This window comes from Ammospiza nelsoni, chromosome 18 (assembly GCF_027579445.1).
Source record: "Ammospiza nelsoni isolate bAmmNel1 chromosome 18, bAmmNel1.pri, whole genome shotgun sequence".
NCBI classification, from domain to species: domain Eukaryota; kingdom Metazoa; phylum Chordata; class Aves; order Passeriformes; family Passerellidae; genus Ammospiza; species Ammospiza nelsoni.
In genome coordinates this window covers 1,499,576-1,526,699 of record NC_080650.1, presented here as the reverse complement: position 1 = coordinate 1,526,699, position 27,124 = coordinate 1,499,576, and the positions used below count along the sequence as shown (strand labels likewise).

General features: G+C 44.6%; 1 protein-coding gene across 2 annotated transcripts in view; it reads left to right on the top strand.

Annotated features, from left to right (window-relative positions):
* Positions 1–27,124, top strand: part of TMEM132B (transmembrane protein 132B) — a 208,412-nt gene that overhangs the window by 79,199 nt on the left and 102,089 nt on the right. Inside the window, exon 3 of one of the 2 annotated variants that reach the window (XM_059485436.1) lies at positions 16,626–16,766. In XM_059485436.1, coding sequence (XP_059341419.1) covers positions 16,626–16,766 — 141 coding nt within the window. Of the gene's footprint in view, positions 1–16,625; positions 16,767–20,097; positions 20,209–27,124 lie in introns of those variants that run through there. The other variant, XM_059485437.1, reaches the window with a different exon arrangement.

Below are 27,124 nucleotides of genomic sequence, written 5' to 3'. Positions count from 1 at the left end.
GGCTCAGTGTTGTCTCCTTTTAGGGGCTTTTCTTCTCTCTCTCCTCCCTCCTCTTCCACAGCGTGTAACGCATTTGGAGTCCTCCAAGGCCATTTCCATAGTGTTGTGATTCATCAATAATGATACTGCTTTAAATCCATTGTTTGTTTACTTTTATAAAAACTCCCCAGCTTTAAAATCAACTTTTCAACTTTTATTTCATTCAGATTTATATTGGTCTTGGAGAAAAAAATCCCATGCTCTTTGCCTTTTAGCATCTGCTTCATTATCCATTATATTTCAATACTTATTTATTCCAATGAAGGAATATAAATGTTGAAGCATTCTGCAGAAAGTCAAATGAACTGCCAGCAGTAAATAGCATTTTTGATCAATTTATTCATTTTTCTTTCTGTTTGTAAATTGCTTGTAAATATGCCTCCATTTGTACAACTTGGAATTATTCTGCAAACAGATTACTTGAGTTGTCTCGTAGGCAGAATTTCATCTGATCAGCTGTAACTTTGTGTTATTTATTTTCAAGAGTAACCCTCCTGTTTATGCAGTGCTTTGGCAGCACTGTCCTGATGCATTGGCTTGCACGCTTTCTCTAGATCAACTTTTAACTAATTTGTAGGAGTTAAATAAACACCAATGACTGTGCTCTTTTATTCCTAGCTTTGATACATTTCCAGCCCTTTGTCCTTGTGTTCATTTTAGTATTCAAACTCTTGCTCTGCATTCAGGTTGCAATTTGCTTTCCCCCCAGTATTTCCTAGCAGTTCATAATGGGTTTGACCTGCCCTATCCATTTATTAGCCTGATCTTTATAAAAAGTCTTTATCATAGCACTCTCTGAAATATCTACAACCCACAAAATCCTGAAAACTCCTCTGCTGTGAATTTCCAATCAAATTTCTTTGCTCCACAGAGCAGAGCTGACTTGTGCAGGAGTTCTTAAGGTGGGCAAAATTGTTCCTTGTGACATTTAATGAAAACGAAATCTAAAATCAATGGTCATCTGCTGAAACAGCATCTTCCTAGAAATTTAAGATTTTTTTACTGGTACTTCATGGCTGGCATCTTTGCCTGATGGTGCTGGGGAATTCAAGTGGTCACAGAGCACTTTCTCCCCTTATGCAAGGCTCTACCTGGCTGTGTAAAAGTAGTCTTACATCAAGTGTCATGTTCAGCATAAATTGAGAATGTGGAGGAGGCTGCACTTTTAAACCCGTGGCAGGAAATCACATTAAATTCAATGTAATTACATTGTTCTAGAAATGTGATTATGTGTTTCAACTACCAGCCTCCCACTAAATTACTTCAGATCAGTCTCAATCTGTGGAATGAAATCTGCCTGATTTAGATGTAAAAAATGCAATAAATATGAGGAAATGCATTTTGCATTTATATTTTATGTTCACCTGTGACTGCTTATTACATTCTCCAAATCCAGCCTTTCCCCATCTCACCTGCTGCGTGCAGGGAAATTAAACCCTGACTTTGCTTAATATCAGGATTTAGTCTTTGCAGCACCATGTGTATGACATTGGCTACTTAATTTCACATAAAGCTGCAGAGAGATCTTAACTGCAGGAATATTGAGTAAAGAAAGGGGTTCCTCAAGTGAAAATAAAATATTCCCAGGACTAAGCCAAAACTTGAACGTAATGATACTTCTGAGGTTTCAAAGAGTAGAAAGGATGGATAGTATTGGTGTTTCTGATAGATGAGTTTGAGATTACAGCTTGCAGACCCACTTTTGAAACCCACTGCTCATCTGGTGGGCAGCGTGTCAAAGCTGACAGTAGTTGTGCCTGAAATTAATTGAGGATGATGTCTTGACAGTGAAGATTCAAGCCAGGAAGGCAACACCACCAGGAAGGAGCAGAGTGCTCTCAGAGCCACTGAAAATCAAAAGATGTCAGCCTTATATTTTGTGATTTTTTTGAATGGTGCCTTTCTAATTTGAGCTCTTCATCAGCAAATCAGATCATTTATAGCCCAGGTATCAGATTAGAAAGCAATCTCAGCCCAGGAAAACACTGTCTTCACTTTTAATGCCCACAAGTTATTGATGCTGGTAATTGGGAATAAGGTTTTGTATCAGCAATGACTTCCTGGGAGGACACTGTCCCCGAGTGTCTCAGCACCTGGCTCTGGGATAAGGTCTGACACAGTGACAATAATTGCTGGAGGAAAAAATTACAGCCACAATCAGGCAGGCATCAAGAAACATCACCAGTGCAGGAAAGTGCCCTGAAAGGTGAGCTCCAACTCGTGTTAATGCTGTAATTGGAAAACATCTGTGACTTGGAGGTGCCAAACTGTGTCCACAAAAACACAGGGCAGATTGCTTTGCTTTTGTTTCTTCATCCCACGGATCTTCTGTGGGAATAAGCAGAACCATTGGATCAGGCTGCATTTCTCAACCTTTCAGTCCCACAGCGTCTCCTGTGTGCAGAGCCCACGAGAATGGGTGACTTTTTGAAAGGGGAGAGCTTGATTGATGAATAAATCTGCTCCAGCTGTCTCTGGCTAACTTAAGTAGAAGATGATTTTAAGCCTCCCGCCCCTCCTCCTTTCCACACAAAGTCTCAGGGAATGGGTTTTCCCTTTGGTTCAATGGGTCTTTGAATATCTCAGCAGTGCAGTCACAAGGACCATGGACATCAAGGCTCTGCAGCTCTAGAAACCACTCAGATGTTCTGTGAAGGTGAAGTAGGGAGGAGCATAATTAATCTTTCTGTCTCTTTCAAGATGTTTTAAGATCAGAAAATGTCATTTTCTGAGAAGAGCTGGGGAGGAGCTCAGGGGGGAAAAGGGCTTGTCTTAAGAAATGAATTCCCTGGTCTCTAGGACTGGGCTCCTGAAACAGGTCTGAAAGTGCTCGATGTAGGAGAAAAGGAGCATTTCTTCCATCTTGGTGAATTTCATAAACCATTTCAAGTATAATTAAGGTCCCCCCCTCCACCCTCCAAATTGTTATGAATATTCATGGACACATGATGAGCGATATTATTTAATGAAGAATTTTATCTTTTTGTTTTGCACTGCTGTATCAGATTTTTCACGTCCTGAGAAATACATTTTTATGTTGGAGTCAGCAAGGCTGGCCTGCTGAGGGCCCTGTCTAGCCCTGCTATCAATCCTGCTGTCCCCATGTCCCCAGCTGAGGAGGAAATCTGCTCCTCTGGACACCCTGGGAGCTGAGGGCTCCCCAGAGACAGCTCTTCCCTGGAGGCACAGGCAAGAGGAGCCACCCAGACACTTGTTTTACACATCCCTTGGAGCAGAGAGGAGCTGCTGCTGTTTTCCTGCTCAAGCATAACAAGCCGTAATTAGTTTAGCCCTGGGTTATTGGTCCTTGCTGCACAGGCTCAGGAGATGTGTGTGTGCTCATGTTCCTCGTAGTTAAGGATTCTGGTGTAAAACCTCACTGGCATCACCCTCACTCCGCTCACAGCCGGGTTTGACCGGCCCCAGATTTACCAGCAGATGTTAAACATCCTGAACACACGAGGATGATTTTGCCCCAGATGCCAAGCTGTGAGAGCATCACACGGCACCACGGAGCTGAGAGCACAGCGTGCTGCCCCTTGTTAGCATGACTTAACAGCTGATTTCCTTTACTGGAGGGTTGGAATCCCCCCTAAGCACAGCAGATTCCCTCGCTGAATTAGATTGTCTTTCTGTGGTTAGAGCTCTCTGGGTATCAGAGCAATTGCAGATTCACATCCCCTAAACAAGGCTCATTAATCAAGAATTCATGACTAACAGGGTTAGGGACTAGTGAAATTGGGAAGGCAGAACAGAAATGGGAAGTGCTCAATGCTCAGTTGGATGCAGTGTCTCACTGTGAGTGTTTTTCTCTGAAAATCACTGAATTGTTATAATGGATTGTGGATTTTGAGGGAGCTGATTCTATGCCCCACAACCCCCCTCAGTGGGAAAGCCTGGTTTTGGAGTGTTGTTGCAAACACAGTGTTTTATTTGACATCTGAAAGTTTAAGAGGCTTCTTGGTATCTAGCGCCTAGGCCTGTGCAGTCTTCATAAAACTTGAATTGTTCCTCCTCTCCCTTTTTGACTGTGACCTTCGGCAGAGGTGATTTTTCCTCTGTGTTTGAGGATGTGTAAGGAGCTTTAATCATAAAGATGGTCAAGAAAACAGGCTATCCAAAATCAAAGCTGTGAGAATGGCTCGTTCATATCCTCAAAAGTTGGGCTTTCCTTTGCTTTTTGTCCTCCAGAAGCTCTCCAGGGCAGTGTTGAATGTTGGAGCCACCTGTGGTTCTGCCTGTCAGAATCAGCTGCTGCTCAAGGAGCTTTGTTCAGTCCTTCCCCATTGGCGATCTCCTGAGTGAATGCTGATTGCCCCCAAACTGGAGAAATATCTTCTTTAACAAGGATGTGACTGAGCTGTGCTGGAGGATCTGCTGTCCTTGCAGGGACAGTCCTGGTTCTGCAGCTGAGGCCAAAACAGAGGAGTCCTGGTGGCTACAGCTGCAGTGGTAAAGGAAAAATGCTAAAACATAAAGGAGGTTCTAGGATGATGTTAGGAGGGAAGAGGAAAGCTACAGAGGGAATGGTCCCATCCCTCTACTGATTCAGGAAGTAAATGAATCCCTAATTCTGGAGTACTCTTCTGAACACAGAGACAAAATGGGAGCACATTCCTCTGCCACTGAAGCCTCCAGCTTTTGGTTATGGCCTCTTTGTCCTGTTCTGGCCCCAACTTTTTATTACATGCATGTGTCCAGGACTTAGTTCTTTGTTAGAGATTAACGATCTGGAAATGGATTTGGCCTCCTGAAATCTGCAAATGTAAAAGGAAGTCAGGAGCAGAGTGTGCAGCTGCCTGTCACCCTGCCCTTGCTGTGCCAGACCTGTCTGTCCATGCTATATCATGTTGGGATCCATCCTGAAGCCAGCTGCTGTCTGTGACCGATCTTCAGCCCTATGAACACTTGAGCTTAATTTAAAAATCGCTGCAAGGATTAAAGAATCCTTCCCCAATCCTGCTGGTCCAGGCTGAGTAATTTCATTTGACAGGCAAGTAAAATGCCATTGGTTTCTTGCATTACCATCAATCACTCTGGTAAATGGCAAGTAATTTTTGTGTGGTGGCTGGTAAATTTTCCTGACAGCTTTGCAAGGCTGGATAAGCTTTCTAGGTTGTGGCAGCACTGTGAGCAACTCACTTTGGAGGGCTGAATCCTCCTGAACTCTTTCCCATCTTTGGCTCTGGAGCTGCTGGGCTCTGTCTGTCAGGCATCAGCTTGCAGAATGATGCTTTGGCCAGATCTGAAGAGCAAAAGCTGGGACTTGGAGCTTCAGGGTGTCCAGAGGCAAACAACTGTCTGTTCATCTTCATGGCTGGGAACATTGCAGGCAAATGCAGGCAGACAGGGGTTGGCACCATCCATTTGTGGGGCTTTCCCTGGACTTTATTGCAGGGTTTGGATTGATTATGGACCCAGCCTGCCTCTGCTGCACAGCTGGGCTCAGGTGAGAGACCAAGCTTGGCACTTGCAAAACTGCAGAAAAGATTTGCAGAACTGCAGAGTCCCAAAGGAGGATTCAATGAGTCAATGTACCTGCAGAGTGTTCAGGAAGCTCCTGAGAAGCACCACTGGAAAAACCAAACTGGGCTGCCAGAGATAAAAGCTGTTGGCACCATGGCCAAAGCGCCAACTGGGGCTACCTGAGCACCAGAGTGAAGTGCTGACTATTGAGGAAGATCTTGGAAAATTGTCTGCTGGTTGGGAAAAAAATCTTATAGTGAAGAAAGGAGAATGGAGGGAAAAAAAACCAGGGTGAAAAAGTCTTTGATGTTTTGTCCAGCTGGAGGGCTGTTCTCATCAGAGCTGGCTCGTTATTAGCCTGCTCGGTGGTCATTGGTGCCTGGAGTACAAACCACATAATCATAATGCTCACTAAAGTTTTCACTACCAGCAGAAAAATGCTTTTCTGCTGTAATATATGGTGCCACCTTTTCAAGAAAACTACTGGCCTGAGCTATGCTGGAAATTGAATTCCATCTTGTGGAAAGGGAGATTATTTCCTAAGGTTCCCTTATTCACCGTCCTGGCACACAGTGCTCAAGGTAAAGGTGCACTCCAGGATGATTGATTGGCAAGCGTGAGAGCACTGCTGTTCCATGTGACAGGGATATAAAGAAGGATATTTTTATTTTTTGACAGTGAAGGGGAAATGGCATTACTAGCAATATTCAGCAATGTACTCAGCAGCCCCGGTTAGCTCTGCATATTTTATGGCATCCATTTTCTTTCTTCGATTAAACAACATAAAACCCCATAAAATACTCCAATAAAAACAACAACTACTAGTTCAGGCAAAGTTCTTGTGGCCTTTTTAATTCTGGGAGGATTTTCATTGCTGTGTTGGGTTTTTTTCCCTTCCCTCTAACTCCATCCATTGTGCTCAGGTCAGTGTCTCCTTGCCACAGCCTGGGTGGAGGTCCTGGTGACAACCTGTTCTGTGCTGCTTTCATATTCAGAGTGCTGAGCAAGCATGGATAATGCAGGATAGATCCCCTAAAGACCACTCCACCCTGTTAAACAACTGCTGGATGTGCCAAGGGTTGGGATGAGTTCAGTGGAATTAGAAGATCCGTTCTTTTGAATGATCATTTTTAGTTTATTTTTCAGCTTGAAGCAACTCAGGAAGGTTCTTTTGGCCCTAAGTCATATATACTGGTGTCTGGTCAAAGAGAATTAATGATAATAATATATTATAGGATTTAATAAACTTTTAAAAGGAAATGTCAGAGACTCCAGGATGGTGAGGAAATTCAGCTGCAGTGATGGAGTGTTTTAAATGCTGTAAACCCTGCTCCAGTATTGACCAGGACATGCCATGGAGCTCGTTATCTGCTTTGGCAAGGACAGGGATGGAAAGTTTTTATTTTGTTATTGTTTAGTTTCTTCCAGAGTCTCTGACCTTCAGAGTTTTTTTTATTTGTAGAGGCAGAAAAATGACCCTTTTATAATAGTGCTTTGTCTCCCAGGAGGCCTGAACTCTGTTCAGGCTGCAAATGTTTTTGCAGTGATGATCTCTGGAAGAAGCCTTTCAATAAAAAGAAACCAACCTGTAAGTAGCTTTGTCTTTGCAGGGGGAAACTTCTGCCTTACTGTGATTTTTTCATTATGGTTTCCAAAGCTGTGTTTCTGCATGATTGCAAGATTTCCAAGTTCAAATGCTTTGAACTCCTTCAGGCTGTTAATGCATATTCTCCCTTAAAACTTGTGGGTTTTAAGGAAGAGTTTCATTTCTTAGAGCACTGCATTGGTTTCAAGGTAAAGGACATGGTCTGAGCCTTTTAGATCTCTCAGAGAAAGGCTGAAGAGACTGGAGGGGCTTTGATTTTTATTCTGTAGCTGTGTTACAGAAAACCACTGCAGCTTTTCACCTCTCCTCTCAGCAGAGAAGGTTCAGCACAGATTGTTGTGCTGGAGGGAGGAGGGCAGGGAGTGCAGTGCTGGGGTGTCTGAGGGCACTGCCAGCACTCAATCCCAGCTCAGTTCATCCCTCAGAGGCCCTGGGATGGAGGAAAACATCTCTGTCCTTCAGGGCAGGCTCTGGGTGCACCCTGAGGAGCGAGGGATGGCAGGAGCTGCTCAGTGCTACAAGGATCCTTAATGCTGGGAAAGAGACCTGTCTGCTTCTGATTTATAGCAGAATGGTTAATTCATGTTTATTGGATATTTGAATGTGTAAAGTGCCCAGTGAGTTCTAGGAATTGTGTGTGTTTATAGGCAAATTCTGGGCAATTTTCCCTGCCCTCCAGGCAGGCAAAGGACAGAGGATCTGCTCCCTTTCCATGCTGGTGGAGCAGGATTCTCTGGAGCTGGGCTGGTGGGTTCCAGGGTTGGCCCCCAAACACCAGGCCTGTCCCACTGCTGTCTCTGCTGGAATTCAGGAGCTTTCAGCACGATACAGACCCACACTTGTTTATATTTTGATTAAAGTCATTTATACATCAAAGGTACAGCAATGTTTTCAGGTAGACTCCAATAAATTGTGACTTTTAGTTTTACTCAGAACAAGGCAATTGTTACAGAACTTTTTGACCTGCAGTTTGAAGTACTACTGGAAAATTACAGGAATACATTGAAATTCAGTATCTGTACAATTTTTAGGAATAGAAGTACATGGTGTCTCCATAGAAATAATAGGGTTTTTTCTCCTTGCATGAATTTCCAAGCAAAGGTGAATAATGATCCTTATTTTGAAGTTGCCCAGTGCGTTAAATGGTTAATAGCATGTCTTGAGTCAATAGATTTGGACCTGATGTCTCCTGTCTCCGTGCCTGGCAACCCTTTTCTCCCAGAGGGACAAAATTCCACTGTTGACATATTTCAAAGGAAACAGTGCTCGCTGTGGGAGACGGCGTTTTCATCTCATGTTACATAAAGCCTTCAGAACCTCTCAGGTTTCCATAGCAGTGTTGGAAATCCATATAAAACAGGTCTGGTTTGTGACAGGAATAAATAAGAATAAAAATTAATAGCTTTAATTTCAAGCCAATTAGGATGCCTTTCTGCTGTTTTTCCAAGCTGTGTTTGCTTACCTGAGAGAGAGAGAGAGGGAGGGCAGTTTGAAAAATGGAGTTTCTGCTGAAATGTGAAGATGAAATCTTAAAATGTCTTCTCTCCTTTAAAGAAATGACAAAACTTGGGAGTTTTCATTTGGATATGGAAATATAACATGATGCTTGGCTGCTTTGAAGTTGATCACATCCTCTTTGCTGATTTTATGAGCATAGTCTTATGCCTAGAAAATGTTTCTCAGACACCTTCCCTTTCAAAAAGATTCCTAAGGAGGGGTGACACCTCTCCTTCTGACCTTGCTTCACAGATGTCAAATTTAACATCTCAGTGTTAAACAAGCACATTAAAATTCATCAATCTGGTCATCTAGAGCAGCTGAGGAGCTCTCCTAAAATGTTGAGTCATTCTTAGGAAAAATGGGGGGCTCTTGAGAGAAGCTGCTGCATTTTTTTAAAAGAGAAGTTATATGCAGAGTTTGGTGAGAAGAAGGAGGAAGAATTTTTGGTAAAATACTCCCTCCATCATCATATCCTGTTTTTCATCCTGCCTTATTTTTATCATGCTTCTGTAAAAGCCTCCTCAGAATCATAAGCCATCATACTCAAGGGGTGGTTGTGTTAATTTGTCTTCCCTAATAGTTAATTTATCACATGGAAAGCGCCTTACTGTCAGAATCCAAATTAAAATCCTGTTTACTCTTTTCATTATTCAAAATCCAATATGCTAGTGAGCTCAATGTTTTACATAATTTGAAACATTTGATGGGCTGGAAAAAAAAGAAAAGGTTGATAGCTTCACCTTTTTGGGTAGAAGAGTGGTAATTCTGTCATTCTAAATCTTTGGCATTGATCCCCTCCATGATTTCAAAGGGTTTTCTGTCCTCTGAGTCATTGGCTTTTTTCCTGTCAGCCACCACTTGTGTTGAGCAGATTTGTTCCTGCCTTGCCCCCCTGAAGCTGTTTCATCTGCTGTGTCCTGCCCAGAGCTCTGGTGCTGGACTGAGATTTGTGACACTAATAGCTGCTCTCAGGGGAGATGCAGCCCAAATGCTTGGCAGGGTTAAGCACAGCACTACAAAAGGTTATTTAAAAATAAATTAAAAAAAAAAAAGGTTATTTAAAAATAAAAATTTAAAAATAAATGGTGCAGGAGGAAGTGAGGTGTGCCAGGGGGAGGGAAAGGCACATTTCCAGCGAGGTGTGAAGGTGGGAGCAGAGCTCTGAGCCTGCACGGGGGCACGTGGGGCCAAGGCAGGCACGGCCAGCACACCCAGCTCTGCTTTGGGAGCACATTTCACCCATTGTGCTCTGAGGGCTCAGCCACTGCTGCAGGTCTAGCATGGATGAAATTCACATTTCACCCATTGTGCGCTGAGGGCTCAGCCACTGCCGCAGGTCTAGCATGGATGAAATTCAGATCAAATCTTAAGCACAACTCCAGGTGGCTTTGGAAGTTTTCTGCCTTTCTCTGAGGATTAATTTGCCTTTAACCCCAAGGCAAACCTGGGGGTTCTGTCCCACCTTTGTTTCACTGGTAACACTCATTGGCCCTGGCTTTTTCCCAGAGCCATGCTGAGCTTTTTGCCTGCTGGTACCTTCATCAAACCCTTTTACCTGGGGTTTCCTTCAGTTTTTGGAGCCTGGCAGTTGCTGTTTCCAAATTGCCATCTGCTCACCATGTACTTACACCTCTCTGTGGGGCTGTGTAGGCTGCTTGTTTTACTGTGCTGTAAAGCAGAATATTCCTTGTGTTTCTACTCTTGTGACCTCTTTGGAGAGGGCTGGGGTCTTTGCAGGGTCTTTATGTATTTTGAAGGGTATTTTACATACTTGGGAAAATAACTTTGCTTGTAGCGACATTAATATGGAATTGCACAAGCAAACACAGCTGGCCCAGTGCTGCTATTTTAAGGAGAATTTGATGGGGAAGTAATTTGAACATAAATCTCTGACAGGTCTTTTAAAATATAAAAGAACAAAGAACTGAAGTTCTTGGGAAAATATTTTGAAAAATAAGCACTTGCTTGGCTTGTGAAGGTTGAGGACCTGATGCCCTGAGCTGCTGTGAGTTCTGTGAGAGGTGAGGCAGTGCAGGGCTCCTGATCTCACACCCCAGGGCCCCAGCACAGAAAGGGCATTGCTGGGACTGGCAAATTTGGCTGCCTGTTATCAGTGGCTCTGATACCAAAATATTCCTTTGCAGCTCTGGGTCCAACTCCTGGTTCTGCCATGTGTTTTCTGGGTGACTTTACATCACCTCATTCCCTCATATTTCTGCATTACCCATGAAGAATTTAATCCAGGAGGCTCAGGAAGAGAGGAGAGGGACGGTGCCTCTCCTTGGGGGAGCTCCCTCTGCTATAATTGCATTTCCAGGAGGTTTTGCTTTCACACCCTGTGAGGGATGAACTCCTGACTGTCTGTGCCTCCCTCCCAGAAGCCACAGAGTGCACTGGAAGTGGGAGCTGTGAATCACAGACCTGCTTCTCTCCCAGCCAGCTCCCTCTCCTTCCTTCCTTCCTCCACCTCTGCAGGAGTCCTGCTATTCCATCCTTTATCCAACACTGCCCATCTCACCCACACCCACAAGTCCCCAGATGTTATGTCTGAGTTCAGTGGTGATTTTAATTTCTAATGCTTGGTTTAATGTAGCCTAAAACACATGTATTTTAACTAGAAACTCCCCAGGGACCTTGTTCAGAACTAATTGCTTGCTGTTTGTGCAATTCTTCAAATATGGTAAATGCTCTGTGAGGGCTTGGAATTACTCAGCTGTGCTCTGGTTTGGTCTGAGAGATGGGGAGGGGTGTCTAGCTGGGAATTGGGAGGGATCAGCCCTCATTCTGGCTCTGCAGAGAGTATAATTTTGGGCAAGTTGACTAAACTGGTTACAGCTTGGATTTCCTGTAGGGAAAGGATAATGGCTTTATTTTTAATTGGGCTAAAAATGTGTGTGGAAGGGCTGACTGCAGAAATGGTTGGAAATTACAAATGAAATTTATCATCACTGTTATTATTAGTACGTCATTGAGAGTGAATTTAGCTCAGATCATGCTTTCCCCCCCTAATGGAGTGAGGGGGGGGGATAAGAAGATTTCTAAAATAGCTCTGAAAAAGTCATTTTTCACATCATTTTGAGCATTTCCCATCTGCTGTGAGCACATCTCTGTTTTATTTCCCAAATATCTTTCCCTTCTGTTTCTATTTTAAAGCTCCTTTTGCCAAGCCTTTACCTCCCAGTTCCCAGTGCCAGGTTGGGGCTGGGGCTGTGTGAGAGGCAAAGATTCACCTTTCAGATTTTGCACTGAATTCACTGGGAGGCTGTGGAATTCCCAACCCAAGTTCTGGGTGCATAAACCCCTCCTGCAACTCTGACTTTTTTCCCTCCCAGCTCTTTGTCCCATTTTCCTTGTGCTGGGAGAAATGAGAGAAGAGGCTTAGCCTGGCTCAATTCACAGGGTCAAATACATTTTGGGCTGGGATTGCATTTTAAAAGAGTTGCTGGTTCCTGGTTGGCAGGCTGGGAACGCTGCTCCATCCAGCCCAGCACGTTTGTGTCTTTATGTTCTGCAATAAATGGGGGACACATTGTTCAGGGGAAAGTCCTGCCAGGGCTTCCTAATGTGCCCCAAAATCCGCATTTCAGGCAGCTCCTCTGTGCCCTTGGAGCTGCAGGAGGGGCTGTGCTCACTGTGATGCATTCTGGCAATTCTCCCTGGAGATCCTGCAGGGACAGTGGCACAAAGGCAGTGATGGAGGGGTCACCTTTCTGTGGGACCTCCCTCACCCCTATGGCAGGGATATCCCAAATACTCAGGCCCTGGGTGATTTCTGCCCAGCTCCCATCTCACATCCCTGCTAGCTGCATTTTCAAATGGACACTGCAATGTTTTAGAGGTGGGTTTTCAACAGGACACTTTTCTGTCTGACAATTCTGCTTTTCAGAAAGCAAATATTTCATATTTCATGGGAACCAAACATCAGTTTTGCTAAATTTCCAATTGGTTGTCATGTTTTGCTCCTTTTTTCTTTTTTGCCCCTCTCATTTCAAAAATTATCTTTATAAAAAAATAATTAAGCCATCTTAGTGGTAACAGTTGGTTATTGGGTCACAGTTCTATGAAATACTTCAGCGGCTCCTTTCCACAGTTTCATGCACAGAGATGGCAGAGTTTTTGTCAGCTGGCAAATTTAAAGGACATCAGATTTTTTTGCAGGCAATTCCATTTATCCTTACAGCTCCCTTTGAGTTGGCAGAGCAACACTTTCCAGTATTTTATACGTGGGGAAGGGAGGTATGAGAAAACGAAATGATCCACCCAAGCTTCTAATTGAAGCCTGGCACAGAGGAGGGCCCACACACGTGCCATTCACCATCCCTTCTCCAGCTGATGGCAGCTCTGCTAGGAATTTCTTACTCCTTTTCGAAGCCTCAGTCCCCAACACTTACATGAATTTTTGTGCCTGTGGAGTTTGGGGGAAGATTTAAAGATATGAATCACTTATCTGAGGAACAGTAGGCTCAAACTCCCATATGTAGGCTGGTTTCATTTGAATTTCTTGACTTTTCCTAAGTGAGAAGCCGAACGTAGTTTCTTCCTTCTTTCAACCTTCCTGGCTCTACTGATATCCAAAAATGCAAAATGACATCTTGTCTCAGCCCACCAGAGCAGATGCAACGCAAGGGATTAGACTGGAATTTTTCCTAAAATGCAGCATTCTGAGACACTTTTGGAAAAGGTGCCCGGGGAGCAGCGAGCGCTGTTCACTTGCTGCTCACCCAGAGAGGCAGAGGGGGCAAAACCCCCAGGGCCTCCTCTGAGGGGTCCCCCTGAGGGGCAGCCAGCCCTGGGCCAGAGGACAGCCTCACCTGGTGGCAAAAACCTGCTCAGACACAGGGGGATGAACAGCAAAGCTCCCTGCCTGAGGGGCTGGGCCAACGGGGGGTCGGTGGTTTGGGGTGCAGTGTCCAGGAAGGAGGCTGGGACAGCTGGATGGGGAGAAGGAGGGGGATCTTGGAGCTCCTGCATCCTTACAGTGTGTGTGAGCACCACTGATGGAGGCAGAGGGGAGCAGCTTCAGGAGGTGCTGCACAGGGGTCCTGAATCCTGCCCAGGTGTGCAGGAGATGGGTCTGGAGCTCCTCATTCTCATTGTGGCTCCTCATCCTCATCCTCATTGTAGCTCCTCATTCTCATTGTGGCTCCTCATTCTCATTGTGGCTCCTCATTCTCATTGTGGATCCTCATCCTCAGTGTAGCTCCTCATCCTCATTGTAGCTCCTCATCCTTGGTGCAGCTCTTCATTCTCATTGTGGCTTTTCACCCTCGGTGTAGGTCTTCATCTTCATAGCTCCTTATCCTCATTGTGGCTCCTCATCCTCATTGTAGCTCCTCATCCTCGGTGTAGCTCTTTATCCTCATTGTAACTCCTCATTGTTGTAGCTCCTCACCCTCATTGTAGCTCCTCATCCTCATAGTAGCTCCTCATCTTCATTGTAGCTCCTCATCTTCATTGTAGCTCCTCATCCTCATAGTAGCTCCTCATCCTTGGTGTAGCTCCTCATCTTCATTGTAGCTCCTCATCCTCGTTGTGGCTCCTCATCTTCAGTGTAGCTCCTCATCCTCATTGTAGTTCCTCACCCTCATTGTAGCTTCTTATCCTCGGTGTAGCTCCTCATGCTCTTCCTCCTCCTATGTGGTTCAGGACAGACAAACGGAGCTGCTGCAGAGTGAAGCTCTCTGCAGTGCAAAGCTGTGTAGGAGGACACAACGAGCTTCTGGCAGATGGGAAAGGCTGATGAATCCTGAAATTGTGGATAAGTTCCAACTGTCCTGGTGTGCCTGTCCCCCCAGCATCTCTGCCCTTCAATTAACCTTTAATTAACCAGGATTTGACCTGGGTGAAAAGTCAGGGTAGAAGTTTTCAGACACATTGAAAAGAAAAGCATGGGAACTTGAGAGGATGGTGATAGGAATTTCTCAAAAAAATACAAATTTGGCTGGGGAAGAGAAAATTTAAAAACAGGTACTTTGTTTTGGTTTTTTTTTGTTTTGGAGTTTTTTTTGCCAGGTCCTAATGATTTTTTTTTTTTTCAAAAGTGGTTTACTAATGAAAGAAAGTATTGAATCTATTGCTGAGGGCCCAATTCTCTATCTCATATGAATTATAAGCCAGTCTGAAATGAAGCCATGCAGGTGTCTTGCAGGAATTATTTGGTCCAGTGCAATTACTACAGAATAAGTGAATGTCCCTCTAAAAAAGAAGAGGAGGTGATAGGAAAGGGCACCTCAGCTTTGAGGAATGCTGTTTGGAGATGTGAATGCCTGTGGGAAAGCAGGAAGGACACAATTAGAAAATATCAGGTACAATCCTGCTTCAGAGAATATTTTTCATCAGCTTGGTTATGCCAGGCATGGATTTGACCCATCGAGTCACTAAAGGCTTACAGGCAAAATAAGGATATCATGAAAGCAGGATGAATTAATTCCTTCTCAGAAGAACAGGCCACCCATGGCGCTGTGAACTCACTTTGATCCCAGCCCATGGACCCAGCCAGAGCTCCAAGGAAGTTTTTAATGGTGTGACACGAGCACCAACTGGCCATGAGGCATGGGGCAAAGCCATCACAATTCACTGTTAAATAACACTCCAGGTCCCAGCAGTGCTGTTCCATTCCACCATATAACTAAAAGGTCCCTCTTGGCTTTGCTTTTAATTAATTAAGTCACAGCAGCGGCGAGCGTGGTGCTGCAGCAGTTTCTCTCTGCCTAATTGTTCTCCAGGCATATTTGCAGCACTCCTGTTGTAATCCCAGGCTTGTTTCAGGAGTCAAGCTGCACAAATGAAGTTCCTGCTAATAAAAGCAGTTTGTTTCCTATTCCTTGGCAATCTGTTCCTAACGCTGAGCCTCGCTGGAGCACGGACTTTTTATTTTTGGCAAGTTTTATTTTCTCTGAGCCAAAACCCAGCGACATTTCCCAGCTACCACACTGCTCTCAAACTCTAGCCATTCTCAGGAAATCAAAGTTTTCCATGTCAGCATCATATTATTTTTGGCAGCAGCAGTCTGATGTGCCCAGTTTGAAAGATCCTGCTGCAATGACATAACTGTTTTCCTCCCTCGGTCTAGGATAACTTACTCCTTTTCTCTCCTTCCTGCATTATGGTCTTTGAGCAATGAAACTCATTTTTTTCCATGCAGGCATCCCTAATATCAGAAGATACCTCACTCCCAAAGGTTTGCAGACAGGAGGATGTATTTTATATCCCATTGCTCTTATTTCCCATCTCAAACTGCAGGACAGACACAGCAAATTAAATCAACTTATGCTTCATCACACCTATTTCATTTGTATCAGACTGGGGCCACAGGAGCAGAAACCATTCTTAACCAATCTCTCCACATTGCTCAAGCTAAAGTTGACTGGCTTTGCACATAATGAAACTCATCCCTCACCTCTGTAAATGACTGGACCTGGTTTAAGTTTTTAAAGCAGAGTGACTCGTGGCTGCAGCCTGCTATTGATGGGAGAGGGAGTATTTCCTTTCAGCTTCCTGTTCACCTCTCTGGGTGGATCTGTGGCTAAGGTGTTTTGTGGAGGCAAACAAAACTCCACAACTTTGTGAAAGTTGTAAAGCTGGTATGTTTATTACAGCATGTGGAGATTCCTCTCTCTAAAAGACATGTGTGCCTCTGGGAATTCCAGATCCTTCTTTATCCCCCTCTCAAATCCATATGCATCCAATTTCACAATAGGCTCATACATATTCAATTTTACAAATTTTCGTGGTGACATATCCCGCTAATTCTTTATCAGAAAGAATTCCTAGGTCAGGTTGACCTGCTCTCACTGCAATCCCTGTCTCTCTGTCTGTCCCCTTTATTTCTGTCTTTCACTGAAGCAGTTTCTCTGAGCCTAGGCTTTTATAAGAACAGGCAGTCAGACTAAACAGGTGTGTTTTCAAAGATGTACATTTCACCTAAACCAAAACGGATTTCTAAAAATTTCAGAATTGTTTTCTCTGGAAGATTTCCGCCGCGTCTCAAAGGCAATGCTTGGTGTCCCCACAGGATCAGGACGGCCCCAGGCGTGAGGATCTCGGACATCAGGGTGAGCGACGCTGACCAGTGGGGAGTGCAGGAGGAGACGGACAGCGCGCGGAGCACGGCCACGCTCACCTGCGTGCACAACGACCCCGGCGCCACGGACAGGTGGGCGAGCCCTGGGCTGAATCCTCACACACACTCACTGACCCCGTCAGCGAGCGGCAGCGCTGCTCCTCTGCCTCCCTGAGAAGCTGGATCTGCTCCTGTGATAGCTTTGTTCCCTTTGTGTCACTTCTTGGGAATAGGTTATTGAATTAAACTGGAGGCAGCCCCCCAGTCCCAGCTCACATCTGCTGCTCATGGCCCTTCAGCACAGCAGAATTCCTCTTGCCAAAGAGCCAACAAGAAAAATATGAACTAAACCAGAGAACTGGGTTCTTTGACAAGAATTCCCCTTGCCAAAGAGCCAACAGAAAAATAAAATTATCTAAACCAGAGAATTGGGTTCTTTGACAAGAATTCCTCTTGCCAAAGAGCCAACAGAAAAAATATGAACTGAACCAGAGAATTGGGTTCTTTGACAAGAATTCCTCTTGCCAAAGAGCCAACAGAAAAAATATGGACTGAACCAGAGAATTGGGTTCTTTGACAAGAATTCCTCTTGCCAAAGAACCAACAGAAAAAATATGGACTGAACCAGAGAATTGGGTTCTTTGACAAGAATTCCTCTTGCCAAAGAACCAACAGGAAGAAAAAAAAAACTAAACCAGAGAAATATGGTCCATTTTGGGTGTAGCCCCTGGGGGGCTTTGTCTGCCCCTTTAATGAAGGCACTTCAATAAATATAACTGCTTTTTATTCCCTTCATTTTGTCTGTTTTTAGGTAGTTTTTAGGTAGTCCCAAAAGGCAACAGGTGGCTGGGCAGGGTCTGCTCCCTGTGAGCCCCATCAGGTTCCTTCCTCTAACAAGCACAACCTCTGCTCCCTTTGGAGCAAAGTGGAAAACCATCAGTTTAAAAGTGAAATACTGAGGTCAAGGGAAGATTGGGGTCATCTGATGTTACTGAAATCAAAATGAAGGGGCTATTTTTAAAGTTGGACCAAAAAAAAAATAGCCTGAACATTGAAACTTATTGCCTTGTTTGGGGTTTCACTAATCCATGAAATTATACCTGTCACAGTAACTTAGTTTTTATTAAAACTGAGTTTTGCTTTGTGTTGAACTGTTAAATTGCACAAAAGCAATGCATCTCAAGTTAATTAATACTTTGACCCTTTCCTTTGTGAGATTAGTTTAATATTTTTGGATTAATTAAAGTATGCAAATAGAAACTGCTGAAAGATCACTTCCAGATTTGCAAATATTGTAGTGCTTAGAGTAAATATTTAACTTTGATCTTTCCTTTAATTTGTCTTTTTGGTCATAATGATGGCCCTCCTGTTTCTTCTGAAGAATGTCAAGTGTTTCTGTAGAAGTTCTGCTGTTTCATTTAGATGATGGGAGACCTGAACTTGCTTTTATTAATGTCAGGGTGATGGAATTGTCACTAGAGCTGGTTCATTTTAGAACCCAAGGAGTTTTATGGAGGGCAGTTCGTGTCTGGGTGAGTGTGCAGGATCAGCCTCTCCTGCGGCAGAAGCTGTCAGTGAACAGAATGGTTCATCCACCTCAGAGGAGATGCTTTTTTCTCTCTTGGAAAGAATTTCCCTTCTGCTGAGTGGCCCAGCTGGTAGAGGAGCAGAGGCTAAGCCAGGACTGAGCCTCTGGGCTGAGCTTAGCTGATTCCTGGGTAAGATTTGGCCGAGTTCATGGTGGGTTTGAGCCTCTCTCAGGCTTTGTGCGGGGTGGAAAGCCCTGTCGGCCTCTGGCACAGCTCTGGGAGCTTTGGGGACCCCGAGGCACCCCAGGAGTCACAGGGGTGCACCCTGAATGAGTGGGGTCTGTGCCCTCCTGTGCCCTTGACCCCAGGCAGGCCAGCCTGGCACTGGGGCTGTGCTGAGCCAGTGCTCAGCTCTGATAAAGCCCCTGACAGGCAGAGCCTGCAGGGAGAGCAGTGGCTCTGGGCTCTGACATGTTCTAATCCTGGCTGCGTTCCTTTCAGCCCCTCTTATCAGCTGGAGCATTTACAAATTTGCTTACTTTCCTAATCTTCCTCCCTCTCCCCTCCGCAGTGCTACTGCTATCAGGAGGTTTTCATCTCCACCTCTCACATTTCCCTACGCAAATTGAGTGTCCATTAAAATGCTTTAAATTAAGACCTTTCCTCCTTTCATGCAGAGTGCATCGTTGCCTTTTTTGTGCATTACTTAAAAAAAAATTCCTTATCACAGTGTTTCAGGCAGTTTACATTATATTCTATTAAAAATCCATTTTGTCCAAGGTTGTCACAATTCATAGATTAAAGCCTTCAAGAGTGTGTTTTGTTAGGAATACATTCATAAATTCACCTCTTTAGTAATCCCATAAGCTTGTATTTAAAACCTCTTTTTTGATAATACAGTTGAACAAAGAGCATAAAAAGAAGAGATTTATTTTAAATATACACACACCAGTATATTTGCCCACATCTTTTCTCATCTGTGTGGAGCCTTGCTTTGCCCTTGGTTTTGCTATCTCAAAGGAGGTTTTTGTCCCTCATTGAGTGAGGAGATTGGTTGTTGCCATCTGCACCTCTTCTCCCTCGAGCTCTCTCCTTGGGGCAGAGCTCTGAGAATCTCATTTTGGTGGGCATAGTTGAAGCAGCAATGTTTTGGTCCAAAAAGGCACAGTTCATTATTAAAGCACAAACAGTTCTGCTCTGTGCCTGCAGCTGGGACCCAGCACTTCCAATTCCTTGGGGAAGGATCCGTGTGGATTTCTGCTCTGAGTGCAGGGGAGTGGTGGGCTTTGCTGAAAATCAGCTATTTCCAGCCCTCTGTGCAGAACAGCTGAGCTGCTGAAGGGCTGGGATCTCACCCAGTGCTGGATCAGTGCAAGAGATGCTTTTGAAATAGCCAAAATCTGGGAGTTTACCAGCCACGAGTCCTTGGTGATTTCCTGCAAGCAGATCCCACTTTGTACAGACCGTGCAGGTTTTTTCCACTGCATTTGTCAAAAGATGGATGGACCCTTGCAGTTCCTGTGTCCTTTGCTCCTGAGAGTTCTCTGGAAGCATTTCAGAACATGCCACAAATTAGCCTGCAGTGGGACCAGGGCAAGAGGGCTTGAAAAAATGCCCTGAGAGCCTGGTCCATCCTGGCAAGCTGTGCTACCCCATAACTCAAGGCTGATATCCTGGGGAGCAGGACTGCAGGAGCTTTGCCAGGGTGATTTAGCATTTTACAGGATTAGGTTATTTCAAATCAGTGCTGAGCAGGAGCTGAGTTTCCATGCTCTCATTGAAAGGCTCCAGAACAGAACATATTTCATGGTGCTCGGTGTTCTCCTTGCTGCAAAGCTGAAGAACAAATTCTGCATGTGACCCAGCCTGTGGCTCAGGACAGAGGAGGTGGCACCAGCACAAAACTTGGGCCAGAGAGTTTCAACAGCTCTGAGAGGGAATTTTATACTGAGAGATGATTTTCCTTCCTCAGGAACAGCCATTAAATTGGATTGGATTATAACCAGGTAAGGAGAGTCTGATCCTTGACAAACTAGTATTTTAATCAGGAAGGTTATATTTATGCTAACTAGCAAAGTTAATCAAATTGATTTAACCTGCAGTGCTGAGTAGAGTGTTATTGAGACCAAACTGGTGCTTCTCACCTTGGGATTATTTTATCTTCATGTCTTTAATACAGCTCCTGTCTCTCAGGATATCTGTCACTGCATAAATTAAACTTGCATGAGGGGCACTCAGTATGCAGAAGCAGAAAGAGTGAAATCTTCAGAAGGCTTTTATTTTCAGGTGTCCTCAGAAGTATTTATTCTGTTACCTGGAAGTTTATGTATTTTTTAAATTGATGCAGTCCAACTCTAACATTTTACATCCTCTGCCTTTAAACTTGAATGAAAAATTAAGATTCTCTTATGATCATTCAGTTTCTTTACTGTTTTAAGAGGTGTCTACAGAATTCAAATTATTAACTTATTTTATAAAACTGCAATTTTAATGTATCTTTGAACAGGAAAAGCAGTTATTTTATGTATTTATAGGCATGCAGATACATCCTCCTGTTTTAAAATAATTCACTTCTTTTCCTATGCTTGTGAATACCCTTTGAACCAGGAATATCAGCCAAAAGAAAGATGTAAAATTTGCTGCCAGTTAAGATTTGTGCATGTATTTATTTAAATTAAATATGTGTTGCTGGCATGGATGATCAGCTGAGGAAAGATCATTTGGTTTTGTTTTCAAAGCTTTGGGGATGTCTTGAAAACGAAAGCTGGGGTTCTTCCCTGTCTGTGTTCACTTGGGCAGGGTTTGTTCTTCCCTCTCTGTGCTCACTTTGGTCAGGTTTGGGGCAGGGTTTGTCCTTCCTTCTCTGTGCTCATTTGGACAGGTTTGTGGCAGGGTTTGTTTTCCCTCTCTGTGCTCACTTTGGTCAGGTTTGGGGCAGGGTTTGTCCTTCCCTCTCTGTGTCACTTTGCAGGGTTTGTGGCAGGGTTTGGGGCAGGGTTTGTTCTTCCCTCTCTGCGTCACTTTGCAGGGTTTGTGGCAGGGTTTATTTTTCCCTGTCAGCGCTCACTTTGGTCAGGTTTGTGGCACAGGTGACAGCTGTGACAGGGATCCCGCTGCCCCTGCCCTGTGAGCTCCATTCCCCCTGCACCTTCCAGTCCCCCCATCCTGGGGCAAGAACCAACCTGGGCCATCCTGGTGTGCTCACCCCCTCTGCCAGATGGACATTCTCTCTCAGAGCTCTCTGGAGCTGTTTCTGTGTTGAATTCCCTTCCATTCTGCCCCAGAGTGACAGACTCGGGTCTGGTGTCCCCTCCAAGCCACCAGGAGAGGGGCTGTGGGGCAGAGGTTCCCAATCCCCTCTCCAGGCTGAGCCTGGCCTTTGCTGAGCTGACTTGTGCAGCGCCTTGGCCTCCTGCAGGCCGAGCTGTGCCTGTACCCAGTGTCAGCTCAGCACAGGGCAGGCTCTGGAGCTCCTGGAAGATAAATAATGCCAGAAAGATGGGCTGCAGCCAGCGTACACACACAGAGTGCTGTTCCCCACCCTGGGGAGGGCATCAGGCTGCGCACTCAAACACTTCCTGATGTGTTTATTGCCACAGGAACCCGCCTGGCCCCTGGACAGTAGCGTGTAAAGTGCCACCAGCAGCAGCAGTTGTCTGACAGGAGATCAATGGCATGTGTTGCTGTGCACAAAAGAGCAGTAACTGCTGCAGGCAGCCAGCCTTGCTGGGGCTTATTTCAGGCCGTGGGCTGGGTGCCATGGAGTTCACAGAGCACCAGAAAGGGAATGAGTGAGAGGAGCAGGGGGAGAAAGGAAACACAGGGAAGTGTCGAAGGCAGGCAGCAAAGAATTGAGAAGAGATGAGGGAAAAAGCCAGGGAGATGGGGAGGGATAATCCAGCAAGATGGGGAGGAAAAGCCAGGGAGATGGGGAGGGAAAATCCAGGGAGATGGGAGGGAAAAAGCCAAAGAGATGGGGAGGAAAAACCACTGCTGTCACCCCTGCCGGACTGCTGTAGGTGAGGACACTGGAGTTCCTCAGGAACTCTTGCCACTATGAAAGCCGTATTTCCATGAAGCCAGACTTCAGCTGGTTTGGAAAGGAAAGCTTTGAGTTAAAAATTAGGGGTGCTTAACGTGTGGGAAGAAGCCACAAATGCTGTGCACTTGGGTGTTTCCCTCCTCTTCTTAGGCGCTTTCCTTGGGTCAGAGGTGTTCTGGGCTGTGGCTGTGGGATGCCCATGGCCTGTAGGTCCTGCAGGAGTTCATTTCCTGGCCTTTGGCCACCCCAAGACAGCTCTGAAGAGGATTTTATCTTTAATGCAGCAGTTTTCAGGCTGTGACCTCTGTTGTGAGTGATGGAATTGTTCTTTGTGTGAGGAGTGTCCAGTGAGGAGCATCTCCACACATTTTCAAACGTAAGCAACTCCAGTGAGTCACAAAGAAAACCTGAGTTAGAAGAATTTTAACCAACCTTTATTCTTTACATCTCAGCCTTTTTGTTGAAAGAAGCCAGGCCAGCTTGGCAATGTTCCTGTTAGATGAAAGCACTGCCTCCTCACAGCAGCTTCGAGAGGACATAAAAATAATAGACAAATTAACAGCAGTAGGAGGGACAGCTTATTGTAGAAAACTGTGGTGTGAGGATCAAATAGCATTTCTGGAGGGTCTTTTTTCCTCTTTCATTTTTTCCCTTTTTTTTTCCATTCAAGGCCAAGAACAATGAAATTGTCTCCATCTCCTGTAGGGAGCCCAGTATCCTGGGAGCCACACGGATTCCTTCCTGGCCAGGCAGCCCTTTGGGATGGCTGTTCCTGCCTCTCTCTTGGCTCAGTGCTGCTGTGGCAGAACCCCAGCAGAGCTGGGTCAGAGGGAGCAGTGGCTGCCAGAGCAGATAATTGCTCCTGCCCTGTTTCACCAGCCCAGGGAGGTGATGGCTCAGCCACTCTTCTTGTTCCATCTTATTCCATCCCGTGTTATGACCCAAAAGAATCTTTTTGAACAAATGCACCTTTGGTAGCTGGAGCAGCCTGGTGTGCAGCGTCAAGTCAATGTTCTGTTGGCTGGAAATTTCGGAAAATAAGGAACCTCTTGTTGGAAGAACTCAATACAAACAGAGGCGTGAAAATGACTTAGAAAATTGATGTTTGATAAAGATCTCTGGACTTGCCAAATCAGTAAAAAGCTTTGTGCAAATCCAGAGAAAGTGCAGAAAATTTCTTTTGGCAGATTTGTTTATTGGGACTACAGTAAATTAGAAAAATACTAGGAAAAAAAAAAGGGAACAAAACCAAATATTGGAACTCCAGACCCTTTGGTCTCTTCCTTGGTGCAGAGGGGAACATGCAAAGGAGTGGCTTAAATGAACTCTTCATGATTTTACTCCATAGAACCTGATCCAAACCCTATTCTGAGCAACAGAAAAGCAAACCTAATCATTCTGAAATTAGTCTTGTTTTTAATTTGACCTAATTACCTCGGTCTTGGGTGTGTCATTCCTCAACGTGAAGCTTAATATTGATGTAACAGTTGGGAAAGTTTAATTTCAGGCTAGGGTGGTCTGTATAATGAGGACTGCAGGAATGTGGCAGGGAGGCTGGGAGCCAGTTTGCAGTGCATGCAGATGAGTGAGTGGCTGCTGAAATCATTATTCACCCGCTGGAGCTGCCGGGTTCCACCCTGGGTGCCAAAGGGAGTGATGGCACATTCGCAGTGGATGGGGCTCCCCAAGGCTCTGCCATGGGGGTGATGGCACCTGGGCTGCCTCAGCAGGTCCATCACCAAAATCTGCCCAATTGTGGGGAATTTCCAGAGCTTTGCAGAGATCTGTGGCACTTTGCAGCTGTGCTAATTGATAGCTGGTGTGATAAAGCCCAGGTAACCGTGGCTGCTGAACTCAGCACTCAGAATTCTGAGTCCTGACTCCAGGAATAAAATGGTTGTGGGTTGGATTTTGGGTTTTTTTCCCCATAATTTAATCAACTTTTTCCCTTGATGAGTTGAAGTAGCCTTTCCCTTGGTGTTTGTTGGGGTGAATACCCAGGCAACACAACTCTTAGTACAAATCATCTTATAAATGCGGGGTCTGCACAAGTTTAGGTTTCTGTGCAGCACCTTGAGGTACTTTCCATCCCCTCATTGATGGGAAATCCTCATGGATCCTTTTGGAAATCCCAGAGGGAGGGAGGAGACGTGATCCAAGCCCTTATGGCACAGAAGCATGACCTGATTGTTCTGTAAATATTGTACTTTTTAATGCAGTCCCAGCTTGCAAACCTATTCCAGGCTCAGGAGAGCCCCTTGATGTAGGGTGCCACTTAAGTACCCACTTGCTCTGAAGTACCTGTCTGGTTTGTCATGGCAGGTGTGATGATAAAGGAGGTGCTCAGAGCCTGCAATTAGAGACACCAATCTGCAGAAAATATAAGTTTTGATGGTGAGCCACGTTCTGTATAATGACAGGCATTAGTGTGTCACACCTGAAATACTGTGGAAATCAGAAACTGGAATTTTCTGTAGTGCAGGAACATTTCTGGGGATATTTCAAGTGTTGCTAAGGAAATTATTTTTGGCAACTGTGCATAGGGATTTAAGTACCATAATTGGATTGTTCTTTGATATAATAGACTGGAAAAGATTATTGAATGAATGTGAAATTGGGGAGCTGGTGTTTGAGGTGTGTTTAATTCCCTCTTTTACCAGTTTATGAGTTTGGCTTGAAGCAAAGCCTAGTGCACACATTTGGATTCCATTCGCGATGTGTTGACTTGCTCACGTAATAGCCAGTGCATTAAAGTACAAAAGCTAACAACTCATTTATTAGGCATTTAGCCAAAACTTAAACTCATTTTATTGTTAGGAGGTGCTGTTGCTAGACAGGCAAATATTAAGTTTGTTACATTGATTTATTTGAATCATCTGTGCCAAACACATTATAAAACAGCCCAACATTAACTTTGCATAATTTATTTTTTGCTTTAGTTAGAATTTTTCACTCATTTTGCCATTAATATGCCTCACCTGTGTTTACAACTTAAATAGTTACTAACTTTTTATGTTTATGTTTTTTATGGTTAACTTGAAAAGTTATAAACTGTTGTAAAATGAAAACATGAAAATTGGCTGATGCTTTTGTCAGTGTCAGCATGTGATTTTTGTTTGTTTCTTGTAACACTGGTGTTTATTTGAGAGGAGCATTAAATGGGAGTTAAGCACTTTGCACAGGGCTGTTCACCAGCTCCTCTCCCTGGGCTGTAACAGGGGAATGAATCTCCCCTTGGCACTTGGCCGAAAATGCCATTTTATTTGGGTATGTCATTCCCAAAGTCCTCTCTTTGGGAGCTCACGCTCAGAAGTTGTGTTTATTCTTTCTCCAAGTCAGTCTGTGTGGATTTTCCCATGACACTTGTTCAGGGGTTTGCTGTGAAATATTGCAGTCATTAAGGCAAATCACTAAAGCTTTAGCAAAAAAGCTTTCCTTAAAACCAACTGCCAATAACTTGATCTTGCAAAAATGCCTTTTTAAATTTTTTTTTTTTTTTTTTTTTTTGGTGTAATTAATGAACTGGTTTAATTCTTCTGGAGTTCTGGGGCTCACTGGGCTCAAAAGCTGGGCATGGACAAGTCCCAAGAAGAGCTTTGTCGCTGGGGGTTGCTCTGCTGCATGTGTGCTCTGGGTGCTGCATTTTTGGGCTCTTTGCTTGTGCTGGCTGGGGGGCAGCAGCAGGATGGCAGAGCTCAGCCCTGATCAGCGATTTCCAGCTCTGCTGGATTCTCCGGGCTGTGATTTCCCTGGGAAATATCCCTGCCTGCCCCAAGGCTTCCCCCACCTCAGCTCCTCAGCTGCCACCAGCCCTGCACAAGCCTAAAGAATTATTTTGTCTTTTCTCTCGGGAGTTTTCAGTGCAGAGATTTAAATTGGAAGTATTGACCTTGGCAGTGAGGGGATGGTGGAGGTTTTTGGATATATGGGTTCCTGTTTTCACTCTCCCTCTTGGACAATTTATGTCCTTGCTGGTTCTCGAAGTGTCTGACTGGTGTATCTTTTTGTTAGACAAGCACTTCTTAATGGTGTACCAGTTAATTTCTCTAGTAACAAGAGCAAGAAATAAGTTATTCCTCTTTTAAAAAGAGTCATTTAAGTAGGGAATAATGAATGCAAAATGCTGTCATTAAAAATCAGCAGATAAGCTGATGGATCATCTGTCATTCCCAAGCCTTGCCATAAAGGAAAAGTAGACTTTTTTTTTTAATAAAAATGATAATGATGAGTATGGAACATACTGACTATGAATGCCTTAATAATGAAAATTGTTATTTATTCAGTCAACAACACCTTGTGACTGCTGCTTAACAACACCTTGTAGGAGAAAATGACTTCTTTCATACTAAATATTTTCGTTTGATTACCAATTGTCATCCTGTTACTGTTATGAGCTGTTTATTAGTCAATTCCACAGGCTCCAAAAAGCCATCTCTGGTACCTGTGGCTGTGTGGAGTCACCTGCAGGAGGCTGTACCCAGGTCCCTGTGGACTTGTGCTTGTTTCAGGGGCAGAATTTTGGGGAGCTCAGCTGGTGCTCAGGGAGCCAGAGAGCAGCTGTTCTCTCTGTTTTGCACCCCTTTATTCAGGATTTCCTTTAAATGGGGGGCCCTGCCCCTCTGCAGTGTGGTCAGCAATGTTTACCTCAGCCTGAGAGCTCCCTGGGGTTCAGCAACACCCAAAATTTGGCACTTGCATGAAATAAGAGCTGTCCCAGCCCAGCACCTGCTTCAGGCAGGACCCAGAGCTCTGCTCCTCCCTCCACACCCTGGAACATTTATCCTTCCCTCATCTCACTGTCCTCCATCCCAAAGCAGCATTTCCAGTGCTGTTCTGCAGATCTGAGCTCCCTTTGAGGGGCTGTTTGCTGCTCCACAATG